Source organism: Pleurodeles waltl, chromosome 10, assembly GCF_031143425.1.
Source record: "Pleurodeles waltl isolate 20211129_DDA chromosome 10, aPleWal1.hap1.20221129, whole genome shotgun sequence".
NCBI lineage: Eukaryota > Metazoa > Chordata > Amphibia > Caudata > Salamandridae > Pleurodeles > Pleurodeles waltl.
In genome coordinates, this window is record NC_090449.1 from 929077887 (window position 1) to 929104491 (window position 26605).

The following is a 26605-nucleotide window of genomic DNA, read 5'->3' on the forward strand; positions in this document are numbered from 1 at the left end:
GATAGAACATAATGCAAATAATCAGAAATTAGGTCAGATAATTTCCTGGAAATAAGTTAACACTTGAAAATGCCCTTATCAATGTGCCACTGAATTCTTTCAAGTGCAAATGAATGGACAGAATGGGGAAGGTGTACTACTTGCAATAAAATAATCATGATTGATAGGGTTATTTCCTGATGTAGTGCATATTGTTTCATCTGTATGGGACTGTAACCCTTTCTGCTGCAACTGAACAGCAAACAATGTACCAGTCGTGCTCATCTACCAAAAGCTTGCAACTCCAGCTCAAGTGCTATATCTTACATCTATAGCACTATTCACATCTATATATCTTATCTTTGGTACAAGGCAAAAGTCTTACGTGGGCTTTATTTTCTATTATTTGAGTTTGAAATGTAGGAATTGCCTCTCTCCTAGGACTTCTCATGGTCATGCAGGGTTCAGATTAGATTTGCACGATGTTCCTGCCATTGAAATTATTTGTTGAGTAGCAACAGTGTGGTTTTCCATATAGATGAGAACCCAGATAGTGGAAGTGACTGTAATAATACTTTTGAAGTGCCTGCCACCACTCCAAAATGCTCCACTCATTGATGTTATCTTTTCAGTGATGAGATGTTTTTCTTGTTTGCACAGTAGACTTAGTCCTCTGGATGTAGATATATGCAAAGAAAGATTGTTGGTTTTAGGATTATTTTTTTTTAGCAATGACAGTCAATGTAAAAACTACACCTCAGTTTTTTTGTAAGGTGCAGTTGGTAATTCCCTGAGATAGATGTACACCAAAGGTACATCTATCTCAGTGTAATCAGTGCTGACCATGGGATCATTCGGATGAGCTATGTAGAGTTTAAGCAATTTGACACTTAAAGACGCTTGTAATTCAAAGACAAAAGTTTTGGTCTGTGTAGCCATGTCAGTTTGAAAGTTGTGCTTGGATATCATTAAAGAGATGGCTAAGCCTGGGGAGAGAGTAGCCACGCAAGATGGCCAACAAGGCGCACTCTTAAGCTCTCTGTTGACCCCCAACAACAGCATGCATAATGCTGCTATTTCTGGTGATGGTGGACCCTGAACGACTAGCACACAACACCCCGGCTGGCTTGGCTCCTGCACCTCAACATTGAGGGTTTGGTGTTGGGGCGTCCTTCCTCAGGCCGCAGACTGTTGTGGCCTGCCGCTGGCCTGGAGGCAATGGCTGTTGCATGCCTAGATCCCGAGGCATGTTGTGGCCTGCGGGGCTGGTGGGTTTGCTGTGGCTCCGGATAACCTTTGTTTGGGCTCACTGGTGCTTCCTCTTCACTTTGGGAGGCTGACAGGCCTACACTTCATCTTGCCACTGTCTTGGGACAGCGACAGGCCGGCCCTCAACGTATTGGACCCCTTGATGACTGGAGGCGTTTGGCAGCACTGGAACAGGCCTGCCGTGTCTGAGGCGGGACCAGCCTTGACGCAAATCAGGCAGATTTGTCTGGGGCTCTTATGAATTTACCAGGGAGCTGCTTTGCATGGTTGTGCCTGAAGGGTGGCCCGTGCAGACACCTACATTAGACACCAGGACTATTGTGAGTGGCCGCTTTACTTGGACTAATTATCCTGAGGGCTTTTTGCTGTGTTGGACCTCCTTGCACACCTGTGGCTACGCGGCCTCTGGGGGCTATGGGACACACTGCTTGAGAAAACTTTAATGTTCTCCTCTGCTTGCCCATTACTTTGGGAGCCCCTGGACATTGCAAGCTTAAACTGGACTTGCAGCCGTGAAGTACCCTAACTTCTGGACCCATTGGCTTTGACTACAGCTTCTCTTGGGAATGCGATACGCCTGCAGGCAAGTGACATTTTGTTTTCTCCCTACACTGGCTATAGCCCCCACAGAGTTTGGGGTGGGGGTGGCTTTGCTGGTGAGGCCCAGATTTTGTCTTCTCAAGTCCCGTTGCTTGGTGAGTGGGGGCACTGTCTACACAGAGCTGTAATTGGTGGGGTAATCTTGCATATTGTGGAGGGTAGGGAGGGCTTTGCCTTGCTGTGCATCCCCCTTCAATACCCCTTGCTTGCTGCAGGTGTTAATTTGCTGCTTGTAACACGTCAAACCTCACTGGTGGCCCTGTGGATAAGGAATGGGGTGGTAGGGATCCCCTGACCTTCTAATGGGGAGGAATAAGCAGCACGGGCTCCCACAGGGGAACACCATGGACCACTACACCACCCTGGTGACATCTTCAGACTGGTTGCAGAAGTGATCGTGATCCGGAGCTATCCACTGGGGGGGAGCCCATGCGGCAGAACTACTGGTAGCCATTCAGGGCTCCAGGGCGGCTGTAGGGGGCAAAATTGAAACTGTGGCACTTGAGGTGAATCTACTTCGTACGGCTCTTCGTAAGGTGCCTGATAAAGTTTGTGTGGCTGAGGGATCCATAGCTAAGCTCCAGGCTGAGATGGCTCCACTACGGAAATATTTGGCTATGGTCACATCAAAAACTGGAGCTCTGAAAGTGCGACTGGAGGATGCGGAAGGAAGATCTCTGAGGGGGGAGCTACTGAGAGCTTCATTGAGCGATGGATCTATGATACTTTGAAGCCTTGTGGGCTGCTCCCTCTATTTGCAATCGAGAGAACACATTGAGCAGTGGTGGTGCTTCCGAAGCCTGGGGCACTACAGCAGGCCATATTCCCCCAGAAGATTTTCTTAGAGGTCAAGGCCAAGCTGAGATTGATGGGCCTCTTCTACATGATGTTGTATCCAGACAGATTTGTGGGTGTTGTCAAGGAGTAAATCTAATTTCTTCCATACCCCTGATGATGTATGGAGGTGGCTGGTGGTGTGGGATAAAGTGCCCAGGGAAAAGACAAGCCCATGGAGGTCTGGCGCTTGGAGTACCTGGGGGCTCATAGTCCTAATTGGAGGTCACATATGGGAGAATGTGGCGAGGGGGTGGGGCTGGCCCCTGTTGGGGACAGCCCAACGAGCCTCCTCTGAGCAGGTGTCTGAACTGAAGGGGGACCTGCGCTCTCAGGCAGCTGCCTTGGTGTTGAGCGACTCAGCTGCCTGACTCAATGTTAAACACTGTTTTTCTCTAACCTTATCCTGTATGATCTGCTTTTTTGTTCAAGAGTTGTGTAAACATCCTATACAGGGAGCAGTTGAGACTCTCAGAATCATGACGATGGTACATTGGGGCCTTTTATGGGATCTGAAGGGGGGTGCCTCTCCACGGTTAGTGGTAGGCAGTATTTGGGTATCAAGAGTTTAGGCTGTGTGTCATGACAGTGGGAGATATGCTGGATCTGCAGTGTGATGTGTTGTTGTTTCACTGTCTATCCGGACTGGGGGGAGTTGGGGATGTTCGATTTGTTATATGCTCCTTCCGTTAGGGAGTCCCTAGTTTTTGTTTCAATGCAGATGTATTGTCAGGTCACTAGTATCCTTCACTTGGGGTTTTTGAGATGGTTGCTTGTGGAGATGGTATGGTGATCAGCCTTGAAGATGGGTACATAATGGCATTTTGCTGAGTACATGAATATTGTTATCTGGAATGTCAGGGGGCTCAAAACTTACCCCAAGTGATACAGAGTGCACTATTTTCTCAGGTGTCATAAAATGCAGATAGCCTGCCTACAAAAGACGCACCTTACGGGCGGGAAACCTCAGCAGTTAGGGAAAAAATGGAGGGGGCAACTGTTTGCTGCTTCTTAATACTCTTACGCTAGGGGAATGGCTATCTGGGTCCCATTTAAACATAGTGAGGTGGTGGAGCACCATTTCCTACTTCAAAGCACATTAGATGGTAAAGGTATCACGATCCTGAACATATATGTGCCCAATGTGGATGACCGATTCTCCTGTGAAAGAATTCAGGTCCTACTGGAGGGTAGTGCAGGGTCCCCTATAATCTGGGTGGGCGATTTCAGTTGTATTCTGTATGGTGATAGGGATTGCAACCCACCTAAACAGGGCACCAAGCCCCTAATGGTATGCTTTCTCGCTGCAGTCATACCCAACCTAGGCCTCCTCGATAACTGCCATGTGTTGCACTCGGAGTGGTGCGTGCTGCACTCGGAGGGTCGTGAGTACACTTGCCATGCTGATGCATGATACCTACAGTCGTCTGGACTGTCTGTTGGTAGATGGGGTGGGTGACTCCATCACGATTGGTCGAGCTGATGGATCTGGGGCTCCTGTCTGTTCATGCACCTGTGTTGATTGTGCTGAATTGGGGTGATGCGCTTTGCGGTGTTCTGAGCCGGTGTATGCCCCCTGATCTCCTAGCAGACGTGGCTTACCGGAACACATTAGAAGCCCCTTTGCTAATTATTAAGAGCTGAATTATGGGACCATGGACACCAGGGCTATTGAATGGGAGGTCTGTAAGGCAGTTGTGGGAGGGCTGATAAAAGTAGTACCTCATTCACAGCGCGATCAATGCAAGGGTAGCATTCAAGAAAAGCACTCCGTACTTGGTCAATGCTCCAGCTAAAATAAGAGAAAGTAAACCCACCACATGATGGCCAATTAGAAAGCAGCAAATAAGATTAACAATTAAACCAACAAATGTTAAGCAATGGACGTACTGCAAGTCCCTTGTACACAATATCTCCCACAAACGAGAAAGCATGCTGTGTCTCAGCCAAGACCTAAAAAGGAGGACTTGCCTAAAAGACGTGGGGCCTGATTTAGATCTTGGCGGAGAGAAATACTATGTCACAAATGTGACAGATATCCAGTTTGTCATATTACAATCCCATTATATTTTATGGAGGTCGGAATATCCGTCACGTTTGTGACAGCGTATTCCATCCGCCAAGATCTAAATCAGGTCCTTGGTCTTCTGCAGCAAGAGAAGTCAAACGTACGCCAGTGTTCAGCCACCCATTTCACGACCTAAAAGGCGCCAGGGGCACACTGCGGCTTTTTCTGGTTTAAGATGGTAGTGAGAAGACATGTAAGTAGATGCTGAGATACGATGTACCTGAGGCAGTCATTTGAATATATTGTATATAAGATTATGATATACAAAGATAAAGGATTATGAAGTCACAATGTTTTAGACAAGATGTACTTAACATTTCAATCACAAGAGCATCCTCATTGTAAGGTTTTTAGGTTTTAGAATTCACATTCAAATTAAACAGTTTACCCCCAAGATGAAACATTTCAAACCTAAAATGACCAATGTCTTTGGTGGGGAAAATCCTTCAGATTGGGAGGGGTAGGGGCATAGAATTCCTCTTATTGATCCTCACTGTATTGGTGCAAGGCATTTATTCAATCTGCACCATCTTCGTTAAGAAGAAGAGAATTCAGAATTTAACATTGGACAGCAAACCATTAAACGGCTAGCTTAGCACTTAAAGGTTTAGGATGACCATATTTCAGTGCATCGTGCCAGTGATGGTGGTCAGCGATTTCTTAATTACAACAAATCTAGTGTGTTTTCCCCTATGCCCATGTACTGGAAGTAAAATCTATATGCCTGCTTTATGGGAAGTGAAAATACCATCAGTTAAAAGATTGTCTATTTAAGAAAGAATTGACTATCACATGGTATTTTATCACATAATAGATAATATGTTATGGTATATTGCATATATGTTGGTGTGCATTTTAGTTATATGGTTTGATTCTATGTTTTGGTTTGGTAGAATGTTTTGTTTTATATTTTGTTTTTTATTGTTAGACTTGACACCATTGGGTGGTCGCCCACACCACCCCCCCCAGATTTTTGCCTTCACCACTCCTGTTTTTCTGAACTTGTTTCTATTGGTTTGAGGACTCTGCACTTTCCCACTGCTAACCAGTGCTAAAGCACTTGTGTTCACTCCTATACACATGATAAAATTGGCTTACACCCAATTGACACATTTAATTTCCTTAGTACACCTGTAAACCATATACATAGGGAAGGCAAATTAAATGCTACCAGTGTACCTGCAGCACTTAATATGCCACACACCTAGGTAGCCTTTTTTTAAAGCATGTTTCAGGTCTGCCATTGCAGCCTGTGTGTGCAGTGTTAAACTGTCATTTCGACCTGGGGAAAATAACTTTTGGCAGATTCAATAACCTCTAGATTAGAATCTAAACAGCCCATAGATCAAGGTGCATTGTATTTAAAAAGGTGGACAAATACTTTTAAGTTTTACATGTACTTGTAGTGAAAAACTCTCAAAGTTTTCACTATTTCAAGGCCTACCTCTCCCATAGGACAACATTGGGTTACCTTATTACATTTCATAAGTTAAACCTTTTGTTTGAGAGCTAGTAGGAATATCATGTCTACTGCCTGAGGAAGTGTAATCTAATACTGTCTTTTATGGTACAGTCCCTTGAGGGATTTTAAGCACATTTCTGAAATTACCACTTTTAGAAAGGTAGTGTGTTCTTGCCCTAAGTATTTGGTGCCTGTATCGTGGTTCACATGCCTAGGTGTTGTTTTCAGTTGGCCTTTGTATATTCCTCCCAGATAGCCACACAGTAGAGGATTTGGGTGTTGGCAGGAGGAACCATCCTTACTTGATGAGGGGAGTGAGCTGTCACCTGTCACACTTTCACTTCAAACACTCTGTCTCAGCTCACACACATAGGACTTTACACTAGCCTATTGTGCCTTTTGGCAGACCGGTACAAGGGTAAGGAGGCAGGAAATTCCAGACACATCTGTAAGGGGAAAACTCCAGAAGTTTCTTCATCTTCAAAGTGGACACCAAGTGTAAAAAGCGAACCCTCAGACCCATTCTGTACTCTTCTTGATCTGTTTATACTATTGAAGGAGGACTTACCCAGCTGACCTGCTTCACTTGACCTGCCTGAGGCATGCCCTAATGTCTGAGAAAAGAGACTGGACCTGCGCTCTTTATCCCAGGCTTAAGTGCCACCAAGGGTCAGTTGACCGACCGCCTGTTCTGAGCTACAGCGACACAACACGCTTTAAAGGCCTCACTGCAGCTGAATATGATTCACTGGACCTGCCTACGCCCAGCTAGCCTCTGCTGGTGTGAGTTTCTGATCCCCCAAGAGGTGCCTTCCAGGTCCTGGACTTTTGCTGCGGCATCATTTGAGCTCCTCCTTGAAGAATAGGAAAAATATTGACGTTTTGGGTTCTTTTGGACTGCAAACGGGCCCATTTGTGCCAAGATCTTGGCACCCGCAGCGACCGTCAACGCAAAGCTCCGGTGAACCCCACTGTTCACACTTCAGAGATCAGACTGCCAGTGATGACTGGCAATGCAAGATCTGCACTTAGCGTTACAGCATCGACAGCCTGCGGTGCCCGCCAGTGTGTAACTCCAGCAGTGACTGTCCGGAATGGCCACCAGCATATATATATGCGCTATAGTGATGCCCACCTCGACGCCTGGACTTCTCTTCGTGCTAGAGCGATGGCCATCCACATTGCTCTCCCGGCTCCTCACAGCCTCTTCCATCATGAACAAACAGAACTCTTCACTCTGGGCCTTTGGAGGTAACTTTTGTAGCAGAATTAACCTGGTTCCTGTATCCAGCCCACGCTCCATCGGGATTGGTCTGATCTTCACGCTTCACCTGGTCTAGCACGACCAAATAACCGTGATTGCCACTTTGTACTTTTTGATGCTATACTTACCTTAAATCTTTGAAATTGCATACCTCTGGTTCTTCCAGTTTAGATTTGTGTTGTATTAGTGTCAAATAATGTATTAAAATGTATTATATTTTTATAAATTGGTGCGGAACTTTTCTTGTGTTGTGTTATCACTTTATTACAGTTTGTGTGCTGCATTAATACTTTATACATTGCCTTCAAGTTAAGACTGATTACGTTTGTGCCAAGCTTCCACAGTGTTAAGCACAGGGTAATTTAGTGACTTTTGTGGTTCTGTTGTATAAACTGTGACTCCGGCAGAACTCTGCAAGGTTTGTTTTCCCACCCACAAGTGACATAGGTGAACTTGGTTTAATGTACTAACACTGAATGTGAAAGACAAGTTATTGTCATCCACAGACCTCCTCCCAGTAGATTGTGGAATCATTGTTTTTTAGGTTACTAACAATCCCTAAACCGGGATCTGGGTGGTAACAGAAACCAACTTATTTTGCTCTTCTCAACATCACACACACACACAAACACACACACACACACGAATGGGCTTTTTTATACAGCTTGTACTTCTGGATCTGTGATGTGAACTTAAAGGATGGCCTGCTTGAAGGTTTGCAAACTTTACCATTAATGCTTTGCGAAAAGAGGCATATGATGTGAAGTCAAGTGCTGGTAGGCCCAATCGATTGTATACTCTTTGATGTAAAAAATGACAGCTCTCCTTATGTTGAGAAATGAGCAGTAATTAGAAGACTTTCCTATGTCAGTTTACTACATAGGGCACTGTTTTTAATGAATTATTTGTCAGATTCTGCTAAATGCATGTCGATTGTCTTCTTTGTCTTCTTCTAAGGTATATGATATGATGTTGCGGGATGAACAGTTCTACCCTTCATTCAAGCGCCATCATCTTTATATCCGAATGCTTGCTGAGCTTGACATGTTGAAGGAGCCGAGCTTTAGAGGATCCGATGATGGCGATGGAGGTATGATTAATACTTATGAATCTCACAGTTACTTTAATGCTGAGTACCACAAACCTGGCCTCTGTTTGCTTCTTCAGTTTTTGAAAACCTCTCATATCCTTTTGCACTTTTGGATACTATAGTCTATAGGTAGACCTTTGATCAAACAGGACAGTAAAACTGTATTTTGGAGGTCATGTGCTCATTTGTTTGTGAGTCCAGCTTCAAAAAAGAAAAGGGAAGCTAAAAATGGCAGCATTTGGAAATGAAGTGTCTGAACTGCCAAGATTGGAAATCATGTAGAAAATTTCCTAGTTGAGCAACTACGATGGCCTTCTGATGAATGGAATCTTTGGTGGACTTGGTGCTGATCTTAGCAATGCTGATGGCCCACAGTTCTGTTCCTTCCATGGTCCACTATGGGGAGCCCTGGGGAATGCATGTTAATCGAAAGGAAACTTTCCACTTTCTTGCACGTTTTCTCCCATACCCTTGATTCCTTCTTATTCTGAGAAGGGTTCATCAGGACCGAGCGCAGGTTATCTTTATTGCACTGGAATGGCTGAAAAGGGTGTCCTATGCAAGCCTTCTATGTCTCTTCCTGTGTGCCCTGTTCAGTCTTCTCCTGAAGGCAGAGCTCCTTTCCCAGTTGGGGGTTCTGCTTCTGCATCCACACCTCCCGAGATGCCACCTTCATGCCTGAAGATAGATCTAGGCTTCTTTCAGAAACCACCAGTGTTGCTCGATTTTATTCTATCTGCTCTATCTGAACCTCATTACCAAATTTGTTTATTTGCTGCTTGTTGTGCTGAGCTGGATAGGGCTTGCATTTCCAAGATCATTCCATTTGCACTCTTGCTGGCAGAGCAGTGATGTGGACATAATCAAGGTGTATATTGCAGTGTTATGAGCTCTTCTCTACCCCCAGACTAGCCATCCCACTTAATGTCAGTAATGAGATTTCTGAATAGTATAACTAATATGTTTCCACTCACTCTTTTAGTGATGCCCAAAGGAGATCTTAATTTAATTTTGACTGTTGTACACCTTTTAAGCCCTTCATTTTTCAGCTGTGTTTATCAACACTTAAACCTGTTTTTCTAGTTGAGAGTATCTCAGCAAGGTATGTCAGTGAGTTTCAGGCACTGAGCAACTGTCCGCTGTACACGTGCTTCTTCCCAGACAAAATTCTCCTCAGGACTAGAGCAGCTTTCTTTCCCAAGATAGTGACCCCTTTTCATCTAGCACAATCAATTACCCCTCCTTCCTTTTACCCTGCACTCCATTCCAAGGAGGAGAAGAACTTTCACTTGCTGAACTCCAGGAAGGGAGTCAACTACTACATTGTTATGTTATGTGGTATTGTGTGTATAACACACAACTCACCCGGGAGGGTATCCTGGCATTGAAGCAGGATCTGTGAGGGCTGAACTAGGATCAGGGCTAGGTGAAGAACCAGGTCTTCAGTTTCCTGGAGAATTCCAGAACTGATGACTGGTGGATTTGTGCAAGGAGGAGTCCAGCTAAGATGAGGTGTTTGGTATTTGTGTGAGAGTTTATGCAGTTGTTGAAATACAAGGGCCAGTGTTGTGTACCGCTTTGTGTGCATGTGGAGTTTATAGAGTGTCCATTTGTGGATTGGGAGACCATGGAGAGCTTTGATGTGCAGGGTTGGGAGATAGAGGGTGAGGTTGTCAGCTGAGTTTTGTGTGGTCCGTTTGGTCAGTTGAGCATTGATTCCAGCATATAGCGGGTTCCTATAGTCCAACTTGCTGGAGATGAGGGCTTGGATTACAGTTCTTGGGGGGGAGCCATATGAAGACTTTCTTGAACATCTGGAGCGTGTGAAAGCAGGAGATGGAGACTGTGTTCACATGGCCAGTCATGGTGAGTGGGTGGTAAATTCCTATTTCGCTGTTCTTTGCATGGGTTGCTGAGAGGGGTGTGGATCAGAGTTCAGCAGGCTACTAGGTAAGGTATAGTCTCAGAGCGAGGCGTCTTTTCCAAAGATTATTACTTCCATCTTGTCTGTGTTGAGCATGAGGCAGTTGGTTTTCCGCCATCTGGCGACTTTGGTCATGCAGGCTGTCCAGGTGTTTGGTGACTTCTCAGAGAGTCGAGTATACGCTGCATGTTGTCAGCATAGGATATGATGTTGATTCCATGTACACGGTTAATGCTGGTGAGTTTGGTCACAGAGGCTTAGAACAGAGTGAAGTTGAGTGAGGATCAGTGATGAACTCCACAGATGAGGTTGACAACATCTGAGGTGAAGGTGGCCAGGCTGACTGACAGGCTGCGGCGTGTCAACCTGAAGCAAACTCAACCATGTGCAGGAATTCCAATGTCCGTTTTGTGCAGTCGTTGGGATGGGATACTGTGTTGACGGCTGTGGAAAGATCCAGTAGGGTGAGTGCTGCAGTGCCACCTCTGTCCATGGTGATATGGATGTTGTACATTGCAGTGATGAGGGCAGTCTCTGTACTGTGGTTGGGCCTGAATCTGGATAGAGTGGTGTCAATGAGGTGATTATCAGTGAAGTGAGTGGCTAGGAGTTTATTATCTTTTCTCTGCCTTTTGTCAAGTATTATAGCAGGAAGCTAAACTTAAAGTTGGCTAGCATCTTAGGACCTGCTGGGAGGTTCTTGAAGAGGGGAAATATTGCAAAACATTTTGAGACATCTCAGTAGGTGGCATTCAGAATAAAGTCATTTGGTTGAGGGCCGCAGTGATCGGGTCCAGCCCTTTGATGAAGACATGGTGATGGCAGGGATCCAAGGGTGTCCGGGAGTGTATGGACTGCATGGCTGTTGCAGTTTCTTGAGGGGTTTTGGTGGACCAGTTGGTCACAGTGGTTGCCTGGGTGTTGGTAGAAATGGGCAGGAGGTCTGCATGGGTAGAAGTGTATGGCTGGTGTGTTAAACGTTTTCGTAGATGCTGGTGATCTTGTTGCTGAAAAATAGGGACATCTGAGTGCAGCAGTCCTGAGAGACGGTTATGCTGGGGGAGCGTGCTGCTGGAGACATGATATCTTTCACTATGGCAAAGATTTCCTTGGTGCTGTTGGCTCTGTTTTCGATGTGGTTGGTGAATGCGGAGTATTTGGTGGTTCTGATTTGCTAATGGTAGCGCTTGAAGCCAGATTTGTAGGTGCTCTTGTCGCAGAGCTAGCACAAAACAAGCAGTCGCGGTATTACCTACTGTAGCACTACTTAATGTTTCACATCCTTGGATACAACATTACCTTTATGAAGAATGAAGGAGTTGATACCACCACTTTTTAGGGATATAAATGGAGACCATATTCCAATAAATCACAGCCTATAATAAATGTTTAGGCTAGGTCCATGATTTACTATCACCAAACAATATTTGTGATTGAGATATTTCATTAATTCCATACACTATAAAATGGGTCCAGAATCCACTCAGTCACAACCCTGAGTAAAATCATTTTTTGGGGGAATATTCCCCCTTAGTAGTGGACAGTGGACGATATGATTTGAGGGACAATTAACACCTGCATAAATTTCATAAGGGAGAAGGCCTTACCTATTATGCTGAATTACTGCACCTGGGTTGTTAGAAATGGGAGTTCTGGTTGGCTAGACTATGCACCGAAGACAGGCAGAACCTTCCTACTCAGGGTACGCGAGTTACATACTAAAGATAACCTGCGCTCACCCTCTAATAGCGTGACACAGAGCAGGCAGGCTTACTCTGAGGCAATGTGTAAAGTACTTATGCAGTACGCTTACAGCTTCATGGTGAAACACCACAAAAAGACTCCACACAAGATTATGAAAAAAGGGACTCTTCATATTGTAAACAAAAAACTATCATAGCATGTGCCAATTTTCATGTGAAAGGGTGGAAATTGCAACGCACCTATTAAACGCCTTACCTTAAAAAGAATGCACTTAGAAATACTATCTCCTAGGAGTTGTGTCTCTGTCATTTAGTTATTTCTAATTTCACTGGGGTGGCTTTTCAACAATAGGGTGATATCATTTTAGTGGCGAGGAGCACTGTGCAAAGCAGTAGTGTTCACTGGAGTCAGAGCCAGTGATCGGGGAACTCTACGTGGTCCCGGGGCTGGATCCGCAGCCTGGGCAGACAAGGGAAAGGCAGTCACTGCTCCAGCCATGGGATGAACTGCTGCAGGCAGTGCAGGCATGGTGTATCTAAGTCTGTCGGTGGGGCCACCTGGGCCTAAGGCAGGACACAACAGGCACCTGCTTTGCTGTCTGCGGGCTGGGATTCACGCACCCTGGTAATTCGGTTAGGCAGACCGGGAGCCACGCACTCTGGCAGTTCTGCTAGTCGGTTTCTCCCCGTGTGTATTCCTTGTGGCAGCACGGCACTCGCATTGATTTACCAACCAAATAGCAAGGCTTTATTCGGTCTAAAAGGCCATCAAAGCATAAAATACATACATAACAGAGTTAAAACAAGAGATAAGAACAAACTAGCTCAATAACTTAATAAATACATATACAATAATTAAAACAAAGAAGGTATATCCCTATAGTCGTATCTTCAATTGGTAGTTGGTAGCAGAGGTAAAAGGATTTAGTTCACTAAAGAATGTCGTATACGCCACGCGGTCACAAGGAACTTGCTAACCGCGAGGATTACAGATTTAGAAGTGTCACTCTTTAAAATCCTGATAGCTAAAAAACACTGGCTCAAGCCCAAGTCTCGACACATTGGACATAACCATTTTGATCTAGGACCAGTATATACAGGGCAAAAAAACATGAAATGTTCAATAGTTTCGGGACAGCCAAGACAAGCAGGACAAAGATCAATACATGGAGAAGTGCCCCAGCGTTTGGTAAAAGATAACAATGGGAGGCTTCCAAAACGGAAACGTGCGTAATAACCCTTCCCCAATAAATCGGGAATCAGCATTGATTTACAAAGTGCTTGTTGCAGCTTTCTAGCACCCACAATGAAATCAGTTGACACGCACTAATCCTGTTGCTTTTTTGAAGTGCTTCTCAGAGCGGAGCGCTTACAGGGACACAGGGTGCCAGAATCAATCGATCTCAGCGATTTAAAAGGTCTTTTGTGTCCCTCAGGCATCAGAGGGAAAACGGGGGCAAGCCAGAAAGCCCTTCGAGTCACTCTGGAGATGTCTTACAAATTCTTCTTGGCAGGGGAAAGGTCAGCAGGCAGCAGGCAGCAATGCAGCACACCAAGGCAGACAGGAGTCTCTGGGGACAATCATACTCAGCAAAGTGTCATTCCTTCTGGCACAGCAGCCTTTACTCCAGCAGATTCTTCTTGGTCCAGAAGTGGACTACTTTTGTGGGCCAAGTGACCCAGTACTTATACAAGAAAGTGCCTTTGATGTGGGGGATGACTACAAAATAATTATTTTGAAATGCACAAAGTACCTCCTTTCAGGTCAGTCTAGGCTCCAGACAGCAAGAGGAAAGTATTTTGTCCCTTTATGTGAAGTCTGGTCCCTACTCTTTGAGGTGTAAGTGTGAACCCTTTCCAACCTCCTCCCCAGGAAGACCCATCAGTATGCTGATGAATGCAGATGTGGCCGAGTAGCCTGTGTTGTGGGAGTCTGAAGGGAACGCCCAAGTTTAGCTGTCACCTAGCCCAAGCCAGACGTGTATTGGAGATAGCCTGTAGGCACACAGGGCAGAGTGCAAAGAAATGTCCACTTTCTAAAACTGCCATTTCTACAATAGTAATAATAAATCTGAATTTACCAATAAAGAGGATTTATTATAACCATCCCAGTGGTACTAAACATGATGCAGCTAAAGCTAGCAGTGGCAAAGTGCTCAGAGTCCTAGGGCAAACAAAAAGATACAACAACAAAACAGGAGGCAGAGGCAAAAAGCCTCGGGTAAGATCACCCTAAGGATGCTAGGTCTAACATGTGTTCCCCCCCCCCCCCCCCCCCAGCTGAACGTGGGGAGAGCTACCCAACCTCAAGAGAGTTCTTATCACTAAGGTGAAAGAACCTGTATAGACCGTCAGCATCGGCATTGGCGTGGTCTAACTCAGGTCTGTGTTCCACCATGAAGTCCATACCGTTTAGAGAAATAGACCACCTCAACTGTTTTGGATTTTTGCCCCTCATTTGCAACCTGTGGTCAGTTTGAATCAGGAAGTGAGTGCCAAACAGATACCGCCCCAATTCCTTCATGGCCCAAACCACAGCAATAACTTCTCTTTTTATAGCACTCCACTTCTGTTTCCCGGGGGAGTAACCTCCTAGAGATGAAGGCTACAGATTGATACCGGCCCTCTTCGTTGAGCTGTGACAATACTGCTCCTATGCCATGCTCTGAGGCATCTATTTGTACAATTAACTCTTTGCAGAAGTCAGGGGCCTTGGAACACAGGAGCTGTACGGATGGCTTGCTTCAAGGAGTCAAATGCTTTTTGGCATGCCTCTGTCCACATCACATTCATTGGCTGCTTCTTTGAAGTCAGCTCAGTCAAGGGTGCAACAGTGGTTCCAAATCCCTTGACAAACCTCCTATAATAACCCGTGAGGCCCAAGAAGGCTCTGACCTTAGTTGGAGTTTTGGGGGGCTTCCAGGCCATGATAGTCTCTATCTTGGCCTGGAGGGGCTGCACTTTACCCCCATCCACCAAATGCCTCAAGTACACCACTGACCCCTGCCCTATCTGGCACTTACTGACCTTGATACTCAGGCCTGCCTGTTGGAAGGCGTGAAGCACTTCCCTGAGGTGGTAGAAGTGGTCCTCCCTGCTGTTACTGAAGACAGCTATGTCATCCAGTTAGGCAGAAGAGAAGGCCTCCAGCCCAGCGAGAACCTAGTTTACCAGCCTCCGTAAGGTGGCACGAACATTTTTTAGGGCAGAGCACTTCACCCTGAATTGGTAGTGGCCCTCTGGGGTGTAAAAGGCTGATCTCTCCTTAGCTCCGTCAGTTAGGGTGATCTGCCAGTACCCGGAGGTGAGATCAAAGGTACTTAAGTATTTGGCAGCCCTTAATCTGTCACTCAGCTCATCAGAACAGGGGATGGCATGAGCATCCATCAGTTTTGGTCACAGGGTTTAGCTCCCTGCAATCCACACAGAACCTTCATTCAGGTGTGGGGCAGCTTTTGGTACCAGCACCACAGGGCTGGACCAGGGGCTACAGGAGAGTTTTATCACCCCCAAATCCAGCATATTAGCAACCTCCTTCTTGATGCTGGTCCTCACCTTATCAAACAACCTGTAAGACTTGTGCTTGACAGGGAGGTTGTCTCTTGCGTCCACGTCATAGGTGTAGGAGTGGTTAATCCCAGGAATAAGGGAGAAAGAAGAGAACTGTTCCAATACTTGGTGGCAGTCCCTCTGCTGTTCGAGAGTCAGGGTGGGGGAAGGGATCACTCCTTCCACAGACCCACCCTTCTCCTTGAAGGCTAAGATGTCAGGTAGAGGTACACTCTCCTCCTCATCAGCTCCATCAGTCACAGGCAACATGGTGACTACAGACCTCTCAAAGTGGGGTTTGAGGCAATTGATATGCCACACCCTATGGGTTGCCCAGGAGTCTTAAGATGCACAACATAGGTAACCTTAACCTTTTTCTCAGCCCCCTTATAGGGCCTCGTCCAGCGATCATGCAGGGCCCGGGGCTCCACAGGCTCCATCATCCACACTTAGTGGGCGATTGGAATTCCTCAGTGGTAGAGTTTTGGCCATACCACTACTTCACTAAATCCTGGCTGGCTTCTAAGCTGTCAGAAGCTTGCTTCCAAAACTTAGCCATTTGGCTGCAGAAGGCCAGCAGGTAGTTCACTACATCCTGGGGGACTTTCTTAGGAGCTTGCTCGTAGCCCTCCTTCGCCAAGCTAAAATGTCCTCTGACAGGGTGCCCATATAGAAACTCAAAGGGACTGAAGCTCACTCCCTTCTGTGGTATTTCTCTGTAGGCAAACAACAAACAGGGCAAGAGGATAGCCCACTTTTTCCTCAGGAAGACTCCTGATCATGCCTTTAAGGGTCTTTTTGAATCTCTCAACAAGCCTGTTGGTTTGGGGGTGTAAGAGGTGGAGAACTTGTAGGCTACTCCTCACTCTTTCCATATGGACTGCATGTAAGCAGACATGATATTGGTGCCCATGTCAGACACCACCTTCTTGGGTAACCCCACCCAGGTGAAAATCTCCATGAGGGATCTTGCCACTACAGGTGCAGTGGTGGTCCTCAGAAGTATGGCCTCTAGGTACCATGTGGCATGATCCACCAGGATGGACCTGTGACCAGAGATGGTCAGGGAATCCATAGGCCCAACAATGTTGATGTTCATTTTATCAAAGGGGCTGATAATGGCTGGTAGTGGTTCAAGGGGAGCCTTCAGCTTCTGCTCTGTCTACCCACTGGCAGGTCACACAGGTACTATATAACATGCCTGGGGAGGTCCACATTTTGGGCCAATAAAAGTGGGGACAACCCTTGCAAAGGTTTTGTCTTGGCCCAAGTGTCCTCCCAGGGGTATCTCATGAGCCAGCTCCAGTAGGAAGGCCCCGTAGCATTGGGGGACCACCAAGGCCCTTGTTGTCCCAAGCAAAGGAGCCTTAGGCTCACTATTTAGGAGGTCGTCCTCCCAATAAATGTTATAGCTCCCAGAGACATCACCTACTGCTTGGGCCTCATTCTATCGCCTCATTTCCTCAAAAGTTGGACACTCCATCTGTGCCCTACAGAACTCCTGCTTGGCGAGTCTTTCTTTCCTTTTCCAGCCAGGTATGTTGCCTAGGGAAGCAGTGCCCTCCTCAGTGGACTCTGAGTTGGCCTCAGTGGGCGCCCCATCAATCCCACTAAGGGTACACTCGGGGACTGGCTTACTGTGCCCTTTGCCTCTCCCCTTTTTCAGCAGCTGTCTGGGCCATTGTTTCAGGCTCTAGCTCTTCTTGACTCCCCTTCCGGACAGCCATGGATCTTGTGGTAGCACAGATCCAGTCAGGTAATCCCAAAATCTCCACATGAGCCTTGAGTTCTACCACCTTCGAGGCAGAATACTCTTGATCATTTCCTAACAAACAGTCCACAGGCATGGCAGGGCTCACAGCAACTCTGATGGCCTGAAACCCCTCCCCACTCAAATGGAACCAGGGCCGCTGGATAATGACCCTCTCTGTTGTCAGCCACCACAGCCTAGTGGAATGCATTGGGAATCACCTGCTCTGGGGATACCAGTTGTCTCCTTACCTTAGTCGTACTGGCACCTGTATTCCTCAGAGCCTCAACACCTTGTCCTTTGACGGTGACCCATTGCCTATACTTAGTAGTATTTGGTGGCACGTGGGTCTTAGGAACCATCTCCCGGTCCCCCAGGGACACTAGGGTAACCCCACTAAAGTTTTCCTCCCATTAACTGGGACAAACTCCTCCCCAGCACTGTGCTAGCCAGCCCTAGGTTCTTACTTCCAGTGGGAGAGTGTGCTCTTTTTGGACACTTGAGGTCCCGCTTGTAGTGTCTATATTTGCTGCACTCATAGCACTTGGGCGTCTGGGTTGCTGACTTATGTCAGGGTAGTTAGGTGTCTGATGTCCAGATTGGGAATATGAACTAGACCCTTTCCCTTGTGGATGGCTTTGGGGGCCTTTGGAGACCTCCTTATTTTTATCTCCCCTGCCCTCCTCTGGTGGGAACCCTGACCACCCTTTTGGGCCCCCCAGATACCTTTGTGGGCAACCTGGTGCTGACCCAGGTGTCTGCCTCCTCAGCAAGCTTCCTTGGATCAGTGTGATTGCTAACCACGAGGTGTTAGGGCAGTTCTGTAAAACAACTATTAAGCATATGCGTCTTCAAAAACAAGTTGTACAGCCCACCAGAATCATTTACATTGCTGACCTTTACCCAACCTGCAGGGCCTCACCAGCATAATCTAGAAAATCTACCCAGGTTTCTGTGTTGAGTGTGCGACTGGGCCTGAACATTTGCCTGTATCTTTCAGGTGTCAGACCAAACTTCTTGACTATGATGGCTTTCATGGCAGGGTAGTGGGTCTGGTTCTCCACCTCTAAAGTGAGAAGGGTGTCCTTGCCAGAGGGGAGATGTACTTATACAGATTACCTCCTGAGAATTCCTCTGGGACTCTGAGCGCTCTTAAAGCCGCTTTGTAGGCTACCAACCACATATGTGTCACCCCCACACTGATTCTGGGTGCCACATTTTTTGGGATCTGAACTCTGGACTCGCTTGTAGGCACTGCTGGTATGCTGCCACCATTTCCATTGCTTGACCCTACTTCCAGTGCTGTTATGTCCAGCTCTCTCAAACTGAGCTCATGGGCTAATTTCCTCTCCTCGACAGCCAGTTTTCTCTCCTCGCAGGCCTGTTCCAATGTGGAAAGCTGCAATCTCAGTGGTTTTTTTCCTCCCGTCTGTCTGCCAGCTACTCTGGTGACAAGTTTCTAGAAGAGACACTGCTATCTGGCATGGAACCATTCTTGCTTTTGGCAAACTACTGGCCCTTTCCACAGGCGGTTCCATTTCCTCAAGGGAATCCAGGATCAGGTCCTCCTTTTCCTCCTCCAAAATTTCTTGCTCCTCCTCTGGGATGTTCTTGCACTGGGCCTTTGTCACATGAAGCTCCACTTTCTTGGAATCTGCATGGGATGTTTGACAAGGCACACCTCCAACTCTTTGATTTGTAGGGACAATTAACACCTGCATAAATTTCATAAGGGAGAAGGCCTTACCTATTAAGCTGAATTACTGCACCTGGGTTGTTAAAAATGGGAGTTCTGGTTGGCTAGACTATGCACCTAAGCCAGGCAGAAGCTCCCACCCTACACAGGGTAAGTAAGTTACATGCTGAAGATACCCTGTGCTCACCCTCTTTTAGCTTGGCGCTGAGCAAGCAGGCTTACTCTCAGAGGCAATGTGTAAAGTATTTGTTTTATACACTCGCAGCAACATGGTGAAATACCACAAAAAGACTCTTTAAATAGTAAACATAATACAAAAAACAGTGAGAATCCAGTAAGTATAACACACAATATAGTGTATGCCAACTTTCATGGGAAAGAGTGTTAATTGCAATGCATGCCTATTATACGCCTTATGGTAAAAAAAAGATGCACTTTGAAAGGCTACCTGCTAGGAGTCATGTCTCTGTCGGTGAGTTATTTATAATTTCACTGGGGCAGCATTTCAACAATAAGGCAATATACTTTTAGTAGCGAGGAGCTCTGTGCAAGCCAGTAGGGACCGCTTGAGTCTGAGCCAACGATTGGGGAACTCTATGCGGCCCTGGGGCTGGATCCGCACCCCGGGCAGACAAGGGAATGGCACTCACTGCCACAGCCATGGGCCAGAATGCTGCAGGGAGTCCAGACATGTATTATTATACGCTGTCAGTGGGGCTACCTGGGCCCAAGGCAGGACACAACAGATAGTCTGTAGGCACACAGGGCAGAGAGTGCAGAGAAAAGTCCAATTTCTAAAAGTGACATTTCTAAAATAGTAATAATTAATCTATCTGATAGAGACTTCTAGTTGCAGATTCCTTACCTTAGAATTTTCCCCCAGGCGTCAGACTGGATCCGGACATTTGTTCTTCGAGCAATACCCTTGAGCGTTGGTAGGGGCGTCATTGACATTGTAGTCGCTGTGATGACGTCGGGAGTAGTACATAGACGCCACCTCAACGCAGTGACATCAGTTTTTTCTTTCTGTGCCACACACTGATCCGGATAAAGCTACCATTGGTCAATTTTTGACCTACTTTGACTCTTGTGTTGACTTTTTGTGAGGTTTTTGAGTGTGTCGAGGGATGTCCCTGAAGACTGGCTTCAAACCGTGCGAGGACTGTCACTGCATGATGTCGGTGACAGATCCACATCAGGTCTGTTTGTGGTGCCTGGAGCGCGACCACAACCTGAAATTGTGCTCTGAGTGCCGGGCCATGCACCCAAAGGCCTTGAGGGAGCGTTCCCTCAAGCTTATGGCAGCTGGGCGCTCAACTCCGAGTAGGACCTGGTGTTGCTTGATGGGAAGGTCTTGAGACCGGTTACGAAGCCGCCACCACTCGTCATCATCGAAGTCTTCTGGTCAAGGTAACAAGAAGAAGAAGTCGAAGAAATCCCTTCATCCTTCGACTCAGGATGCGACGCGGGAGGAGCGTCGACGCTCGGGCTTCTGTCTTCGGAGCCTTCTTTTAAGTCCACTGCAGGCCTCCCCAAGTTTCCTGGAGCCGGAGCTACCCCTGCTCAATTGAAGGAATTTTATGAGGGCATGCGCCTCATTTTTGGGCAGTCTGACCCTGCTACGGCACCTTTGGACCCAAGGGGTTCGGTCGGGGGGCCTTCGGGTTCTGCACCGACGGCTCTGGCCACTGAAGTCCCCTTCGGATCTGCTCTTGGATCTGCGCCGGTCGTACCATTGAGACCTTCCCCCGGCGCCGGTTCGATTGTCGACGTCTGTGGTGCCCACCATCAATGTCCTCCTGATCCCCGACAATTCGGGGTTGGACCAGCTTCCGCCTCCTCCTTCTTCAACAGGGGCCTATTCACCCCAGGTTGGATTCTGACCCTTATTCTTATGGGTTTGAATTCAGGGAAGGATTGGAGGGGTCCCTGGACCCTTATGAACACCAGGATGACCCTAGCTTGGACTGGGCACGAGTTGGGCAAGGCCAGTGGTCTGGATACCTCTCCAGACCCTTGCATGCTGTCTCCTCCTACCGTGGCTACGGCGGAGGAAGCAACTTATTCCATGGTGGTCAGTAGGGGCGGCTGAGGTCCTCGGCCTTGAGCTGCCTACTGTTCAGGTCAGGTCTAATCTCCTGATGGAGGTGCTTCAACCAGGGGCCTCCACATCCAAGCCTCACCTGCCACGCAATGAAGCCCTTACGGATGTCCTTTAGGGTACTTGGTCCAGACCCAACACGGGCTCCTGTGAACAGGGCAATCACACGCCACCATCGGCCCGCCCTGAATGACACTAAATTCCTGTCCCAGCACCCCACTCCTGAGATCCTTCTCATCCAGGCATCCTCATCTTTGGGTGCATTCCCTTCCGCAACTCCGGATCGGAAATCCAAAAGGCTGGAACAATGCTGTTTAGCCACTGTGTGGCCAGGGACGTGGAATCCCACATGGTCCTGGGGCAGGGAACCAGAAGTCTTCCCAGTCTACCCCTGCTGCAGCCTCCAAACCCTCCTAGCCTGTCCCCTCACTCTGGTCCAGTTGGCGGCAGGATTCGCCATCACCTGCCCCACTGGCAATCCATCACTGTGGAAAGTTTGGTTTTGAAAATCATTCAAAGGAGCTACTCCCCCACCCCCTTTGAATATGCCCCACCAGCCATGCCTTCATTATTCAGCTGTTTACCGGAGGATCATGTGACCCTTCTCTGCCAGGAAGTCATGGCTCTCTTCTCCAAGGGAGCCATATAGAGGGTCCCTGTGCAAGAAATTGGTCTTGGTTATTATTCCCTCTACTTTCTGGTGCCCAAAAAGGACAAGGCCTTACGTCCTATCCTACACCTTCGGGCCCTCATTCTTTTCCTCAAGAAGTAGAAATTCAAAATGCTCACCCTGGCTTAGGTCTTACCTGCCTTGGACCCAGAAGACTGGATGTGGTAGCATTGGACTTGCAGGACGCTTATTTCCATATTCCGATCCTGCCTGTCCACAGACGTTACCTACGATTTGTGGTAGGCCATGAGCACTTTTAACTTACCGTGCTCCCCTTCTGCCTTACCAGCGCCCCTCTGGTGTTCACGAAAGGGATGGCGGTGGTTGTAGCTCATCTGCGCAGGTTGGGGGTTTCAGTCTTCCCCTAACTCGACGACTGGCTGTTGAAGGCAGACTCACCCCAGAAAGTCATCTCCCACCTTCAGACTACGGCGAACCTCCCGCACATGTTGGGGTTCACTATAAACGTGCCAAAGTCACATCTGACTCCCTCTCAGATGCTTCCTTTCATCAGAGCTGTTCTGGACACAGTGCAGTTTTGGGCCTATCCTTCCAAAAAGCAAGTCCAGGATATTCAGGCTATGATTCCGATCTTTCAGCCTCTATCTTGGGTTTTGGTGAGGCTGACTCTGAGGCTGCTGGGCCTCATGGCCTCCTGCATCCTGCTAGTAACACATGCTAGATGGCATATGCGGGCTCTGCAGTGGGACTTGAAGTTCCAGTGGCCGCAGCATCACGGAAATCTCTCCGACATAGTCCAGATCTCGGAGGGGACTGCGAAAGACCTGCAGTGGTGGCTTTCGAATCAGCATTGGGTCAACGGCAGATCCCTCTCCCTTCCACAACCAGATCTGTCCATAGTGATAAAAGCGTCACTTCTGGGATGGGGAGCCACATGGGAGAGGCAGAGATCAGAGGTCTCTGGTTTCCGGTGGCATCTAGACTCCATATCAATCTTCTGGAGCTCCGGGCGATCAGGCTTGCTTTGAAAGCATTTCCTCCCTCTCTCAAAGGGAAAGTAGTGCAAGTGTTCCAGGACAACACTACTGCCATGTGGTACTGCAACAAACAGGGCGGAGTAGGGTCTTGGACCCTTTGTCAGGAGGTGCTGCACCTCTGGACATGGCTGGCACATCAGGACATCACCCTGGTGGTTCAACATCTGTCGGGCTCTCTGAACGCCAGAGCAGACAAACTCATCCGTCAATTCATAGCTGATCATGAATGACATATCCATCCGGAGGTGGCGCAAGGTCTCTTTCAGCAGTGGGGAGCACCTTGGTTAGATCTGCTCACCTCTGCAGATAACCAGCAATGTCAGCTGTTTTGCACATTGTAGTTTCCAAGACGGCGCTCGGTCAGAGACGCTTTTTGTCTCAAGTGGAACTCGGGCCCCCTTTCCACCTATACCACTTCTGTCCAGAGTTCTCAAAAAGATCAAGAACGACTGGGCCAAAGTAATCTTGGTGGCTCCGTACTGGGCACGGAGAGTATGATATCCAGAGCTATTGAGCAGGGCCACCGATCCTCCACTCAGACTGCATGTTTGGGAGGATGGTGTAGCAACAAATCTGTTGATCCCCTCTATGCACCTCTTTCTGAGGTTCTTTTGTTCATTCTTTCTTTGGCCAAGCGGGGCTTTGCTTTGGGCACCTTTAAGGGCTATTTATCGGCTATCTCAGCCTTTCTTAGGTTGCCTGATCAGCCTTCACTCTTAGTCTTCTATTGGTAGTAGATTCCTTAAGGGCCTCACCCATTTGTTTCCTCTCACTCCATTTATCATGCCTCAGTAGGACCTCAATCTAGTCCTTACTTAATGTGTTCTCCCTTTGAGCTGATGCACTATTGTTCATTAAGGGTCCTTACTTTTAAAACTGTTTTCTTGTTGCCATCACTTCTGCTCGCAGAGTGAGTGAGCTTCATGTTCTATCTTCTAAACCCCCATTTTTGTCTGTGCACCCTGACAAAGTGGTATTATGCACTAAGGCTTCCTTCCTTCCCAAGGTCTTTACACCTTTCATTTAGGCCAGTCCATCAGTTTGCCTACTTTTTATGCACCTCCACATCCCTCTCATGAGGAGGAGAGACTCCACAGCCTGGATCCAAAAAGAGCATTAGCATTCCATCTCAATTGTGCTAAAGATTTCCGGGTGGACGATCAACTCTTTGTTGGATATGTGGGTGCGAAGAAAGGGAAGGCAGTGCAAAAACGTACCATCTCCCGATGGGTACTTCTTTGCATCAAAATGTGCTTTGGTTTGGCAAAGAAGCAACCCCCTGAGGGCTTGCGCACTCATTCCACCAGAGCAGCTGCTGCTTCCATGGCGTTAGCACGCAGAGTTCCTGTCCTGGATATCTGCCAGGCAGCTACGTGGGCATCCTTGCACACATTTACTAAACATTACTGCCTGCACAGTCAGGTCTGTAGGGACGGCTACTTTGGTCATTCGGTCCTGCAGAGGACTTTCTAGTATGATCTTGGTTCGCAGCCCACCTCTGAGGATAGCATTGCTTGGGTATCTATTCTAAGGTAAGGAGGCTGCAACTAGAAGTCTCTATCAAATATACAAGTTACTTACCTTCGGTAACAATATATCTTTACCAGTAAAGAGAATTTATTAGTTCGATGGCATCTGTCGCTGTAGATACACATGGTATGCATGAGCTCGCCATCTGGTGTTGGGTCGGAGTGTTACAAGTTGTTTTTCTTCGAAGAAGTGTTTTCGAGTCACGGGGCCGAGTGACTCCTCCTTCTGTGCTCATTGCGCATGGGCGTCGACTCCATCTTCGATTGTTTTCTTTCCGCCATCGGGTTCGGACGTGTTCCTGTCGCTCCGAGTTTCGGAACGGAAAGATAGCTGAAAACGGAAGATTTTCGACGGTATCGTTGCGATCCGGTTAGAGATAGACACATACGACGACGCGTTGAACATCGAAGCGCTTCGGTGCCCTTCGGGGTAGATTTCGGCACCCCGTCGGGGCCTAGTCGGCCCGACCGCGTGGAGAACAACGCCGATGGAACGGACCCCGTTTCGATTCTGCCCCGAATGCCACAACAAATATCCTTATACGGACCTACACTCGGTCTGTAATCTGTGCCTGTCACCCGAGCACAGCGAAGAATCCTGTGAGGCCTGTCGGGCGTTCCGGTCCCGAAAAACTCTGCGCGACCGTCGAGCGAGAAGACTGCAGATGGCGTCCACGCCAAAAGAGCGTCGACAGTTCGAGACAGAAGAGGAACAGGAGGAATCCTTTTCCATCCAGGATTCAGACTCCGACGAGCTACACTCTACAAGAACTGTGAGTAAGACGTCGAGATCAAACCTTAAAAAAGGAAAGAAGGCCCAGGGGACGCCACTGCCAACCGGCCATGGCTCCACCCAAATTCTCGGTGACCAACAATCGGCACCGAAAAAGGCCCATTCAGTGTCGAGATCGTCCGACTCCGGTCGAGACACCGGCACGCAGCCTCCTCGAGACCGAGAGAGTGCTAAACAGAAGCATCGACACCGAGAGTTCGGTGTCGACACGGATCGACGCCGAGACAGTGGCGCCGAAGACCATAGAGGCCAAGAATTTTCGGCACAGAAAAAGAGGAAGGTTACCTCGGAGCCGAAAAAACAATCGACAGGGTTTTCGGAGCCGAAAAAAGCGACATCAGACCCTGTTTCTGGCTCCTATACTGAAGAGCATTCTATGTCTTCTCAAATGAAGAAACATAGATTTGAACAAGAACTGCAATCCACTGACGTGGATCACACGCAAAAGCGTATCTTTATTCAGCAGGGGACTGGGAAGATCAGTACCCTTCCACCTGTCAAACGAAAGAGAACGCTTCAGTTTACTCCTCAGCAACAAACAGCACAAAAGGTAACACCTCCTCCCTCGCCTCCACCTGTAACTCCGGCTTCGCCAACTTACACCCCGTCACATTCGCCAGCTCACACCGCCATGAGCCACGATGACCAAGATCAGGATGCGTGGGACTTGTACGACGCACCAGTGTCTGATAACAGCCCAGACACATACCCAACTAGGCCATCACCACCGGAAGACAGCACAGCCTACTCACAAGTGGTGGCTAGAGCAGCACTATTCCATAATGTGGAACTACACTCGGAACAAGTAGAGGATGATTTTTTATTTAACACCCTCTCTTCAACCCACAGCTCCTACCAAAGCCTGCCGATGCTCCCAGGCATGCTACGCCATGCAAAGGACATTTTCAAGGAGCCAGTTAAAAGTAGGGCAGTGACGCCTAGGGTGGACAAAAAGTATAAGGCGCCTCCTACGGACCCTGTATTCATCACCTCTCAGCTGCCACCAGATTCTGTGGTGGTAGGGGCTGCCAGAAAACGGGCAAATTCACACACTTCTGGGGATGCACCTCCCCCAGATAAAGAAAGTAGGAAGTTCGATGCAGCCGGGAAGAGGGTTGCTGTCCAAGCAGCAAACCAGTGGCGCATCGCAAATTCACAAGCGCTGCTAGCGCGATACGACAGAGCCCACTGGGATGAGATGCAGCATCTCATTGAACATCTCCCAAAAGATCTGCAAAAAAGAGCAAAACAGGTTGTTGAGGAGGGTCAAAACATTTCCAACAATCAAATACGCTCCTCCATGGATGCAGCAGACACGGCCGCAAG

At 47.8% G+C, this 26605-nt stretch overlaps 1 protein-coding gene across 6 annotated transcripts in view; it reads left to right on the forward strand.

Moving 5' to 3' along the window:
- SNX13 (sorting nexin 13) overlaps positions 1 to 26605 on the forward strand; it is a 587891-nt gene that overhangs the window by 323930 nt on the left and 237356 nt on the right. For all 6 annotated transcript variants that reach the window (XM_069211703.1, XM_069211707.1, XM_069211702.1 and 3 more), the window contains exon 17: positions 8434 to 8566. In XM_069211703.1, the coding sequence (XP_069067804.1) occupies positions 8434 to 8566 (133 nt within the window). The remainder of the gene's footprint in view (positions 1 to 8433; positions 8567 to 26605) is intronic.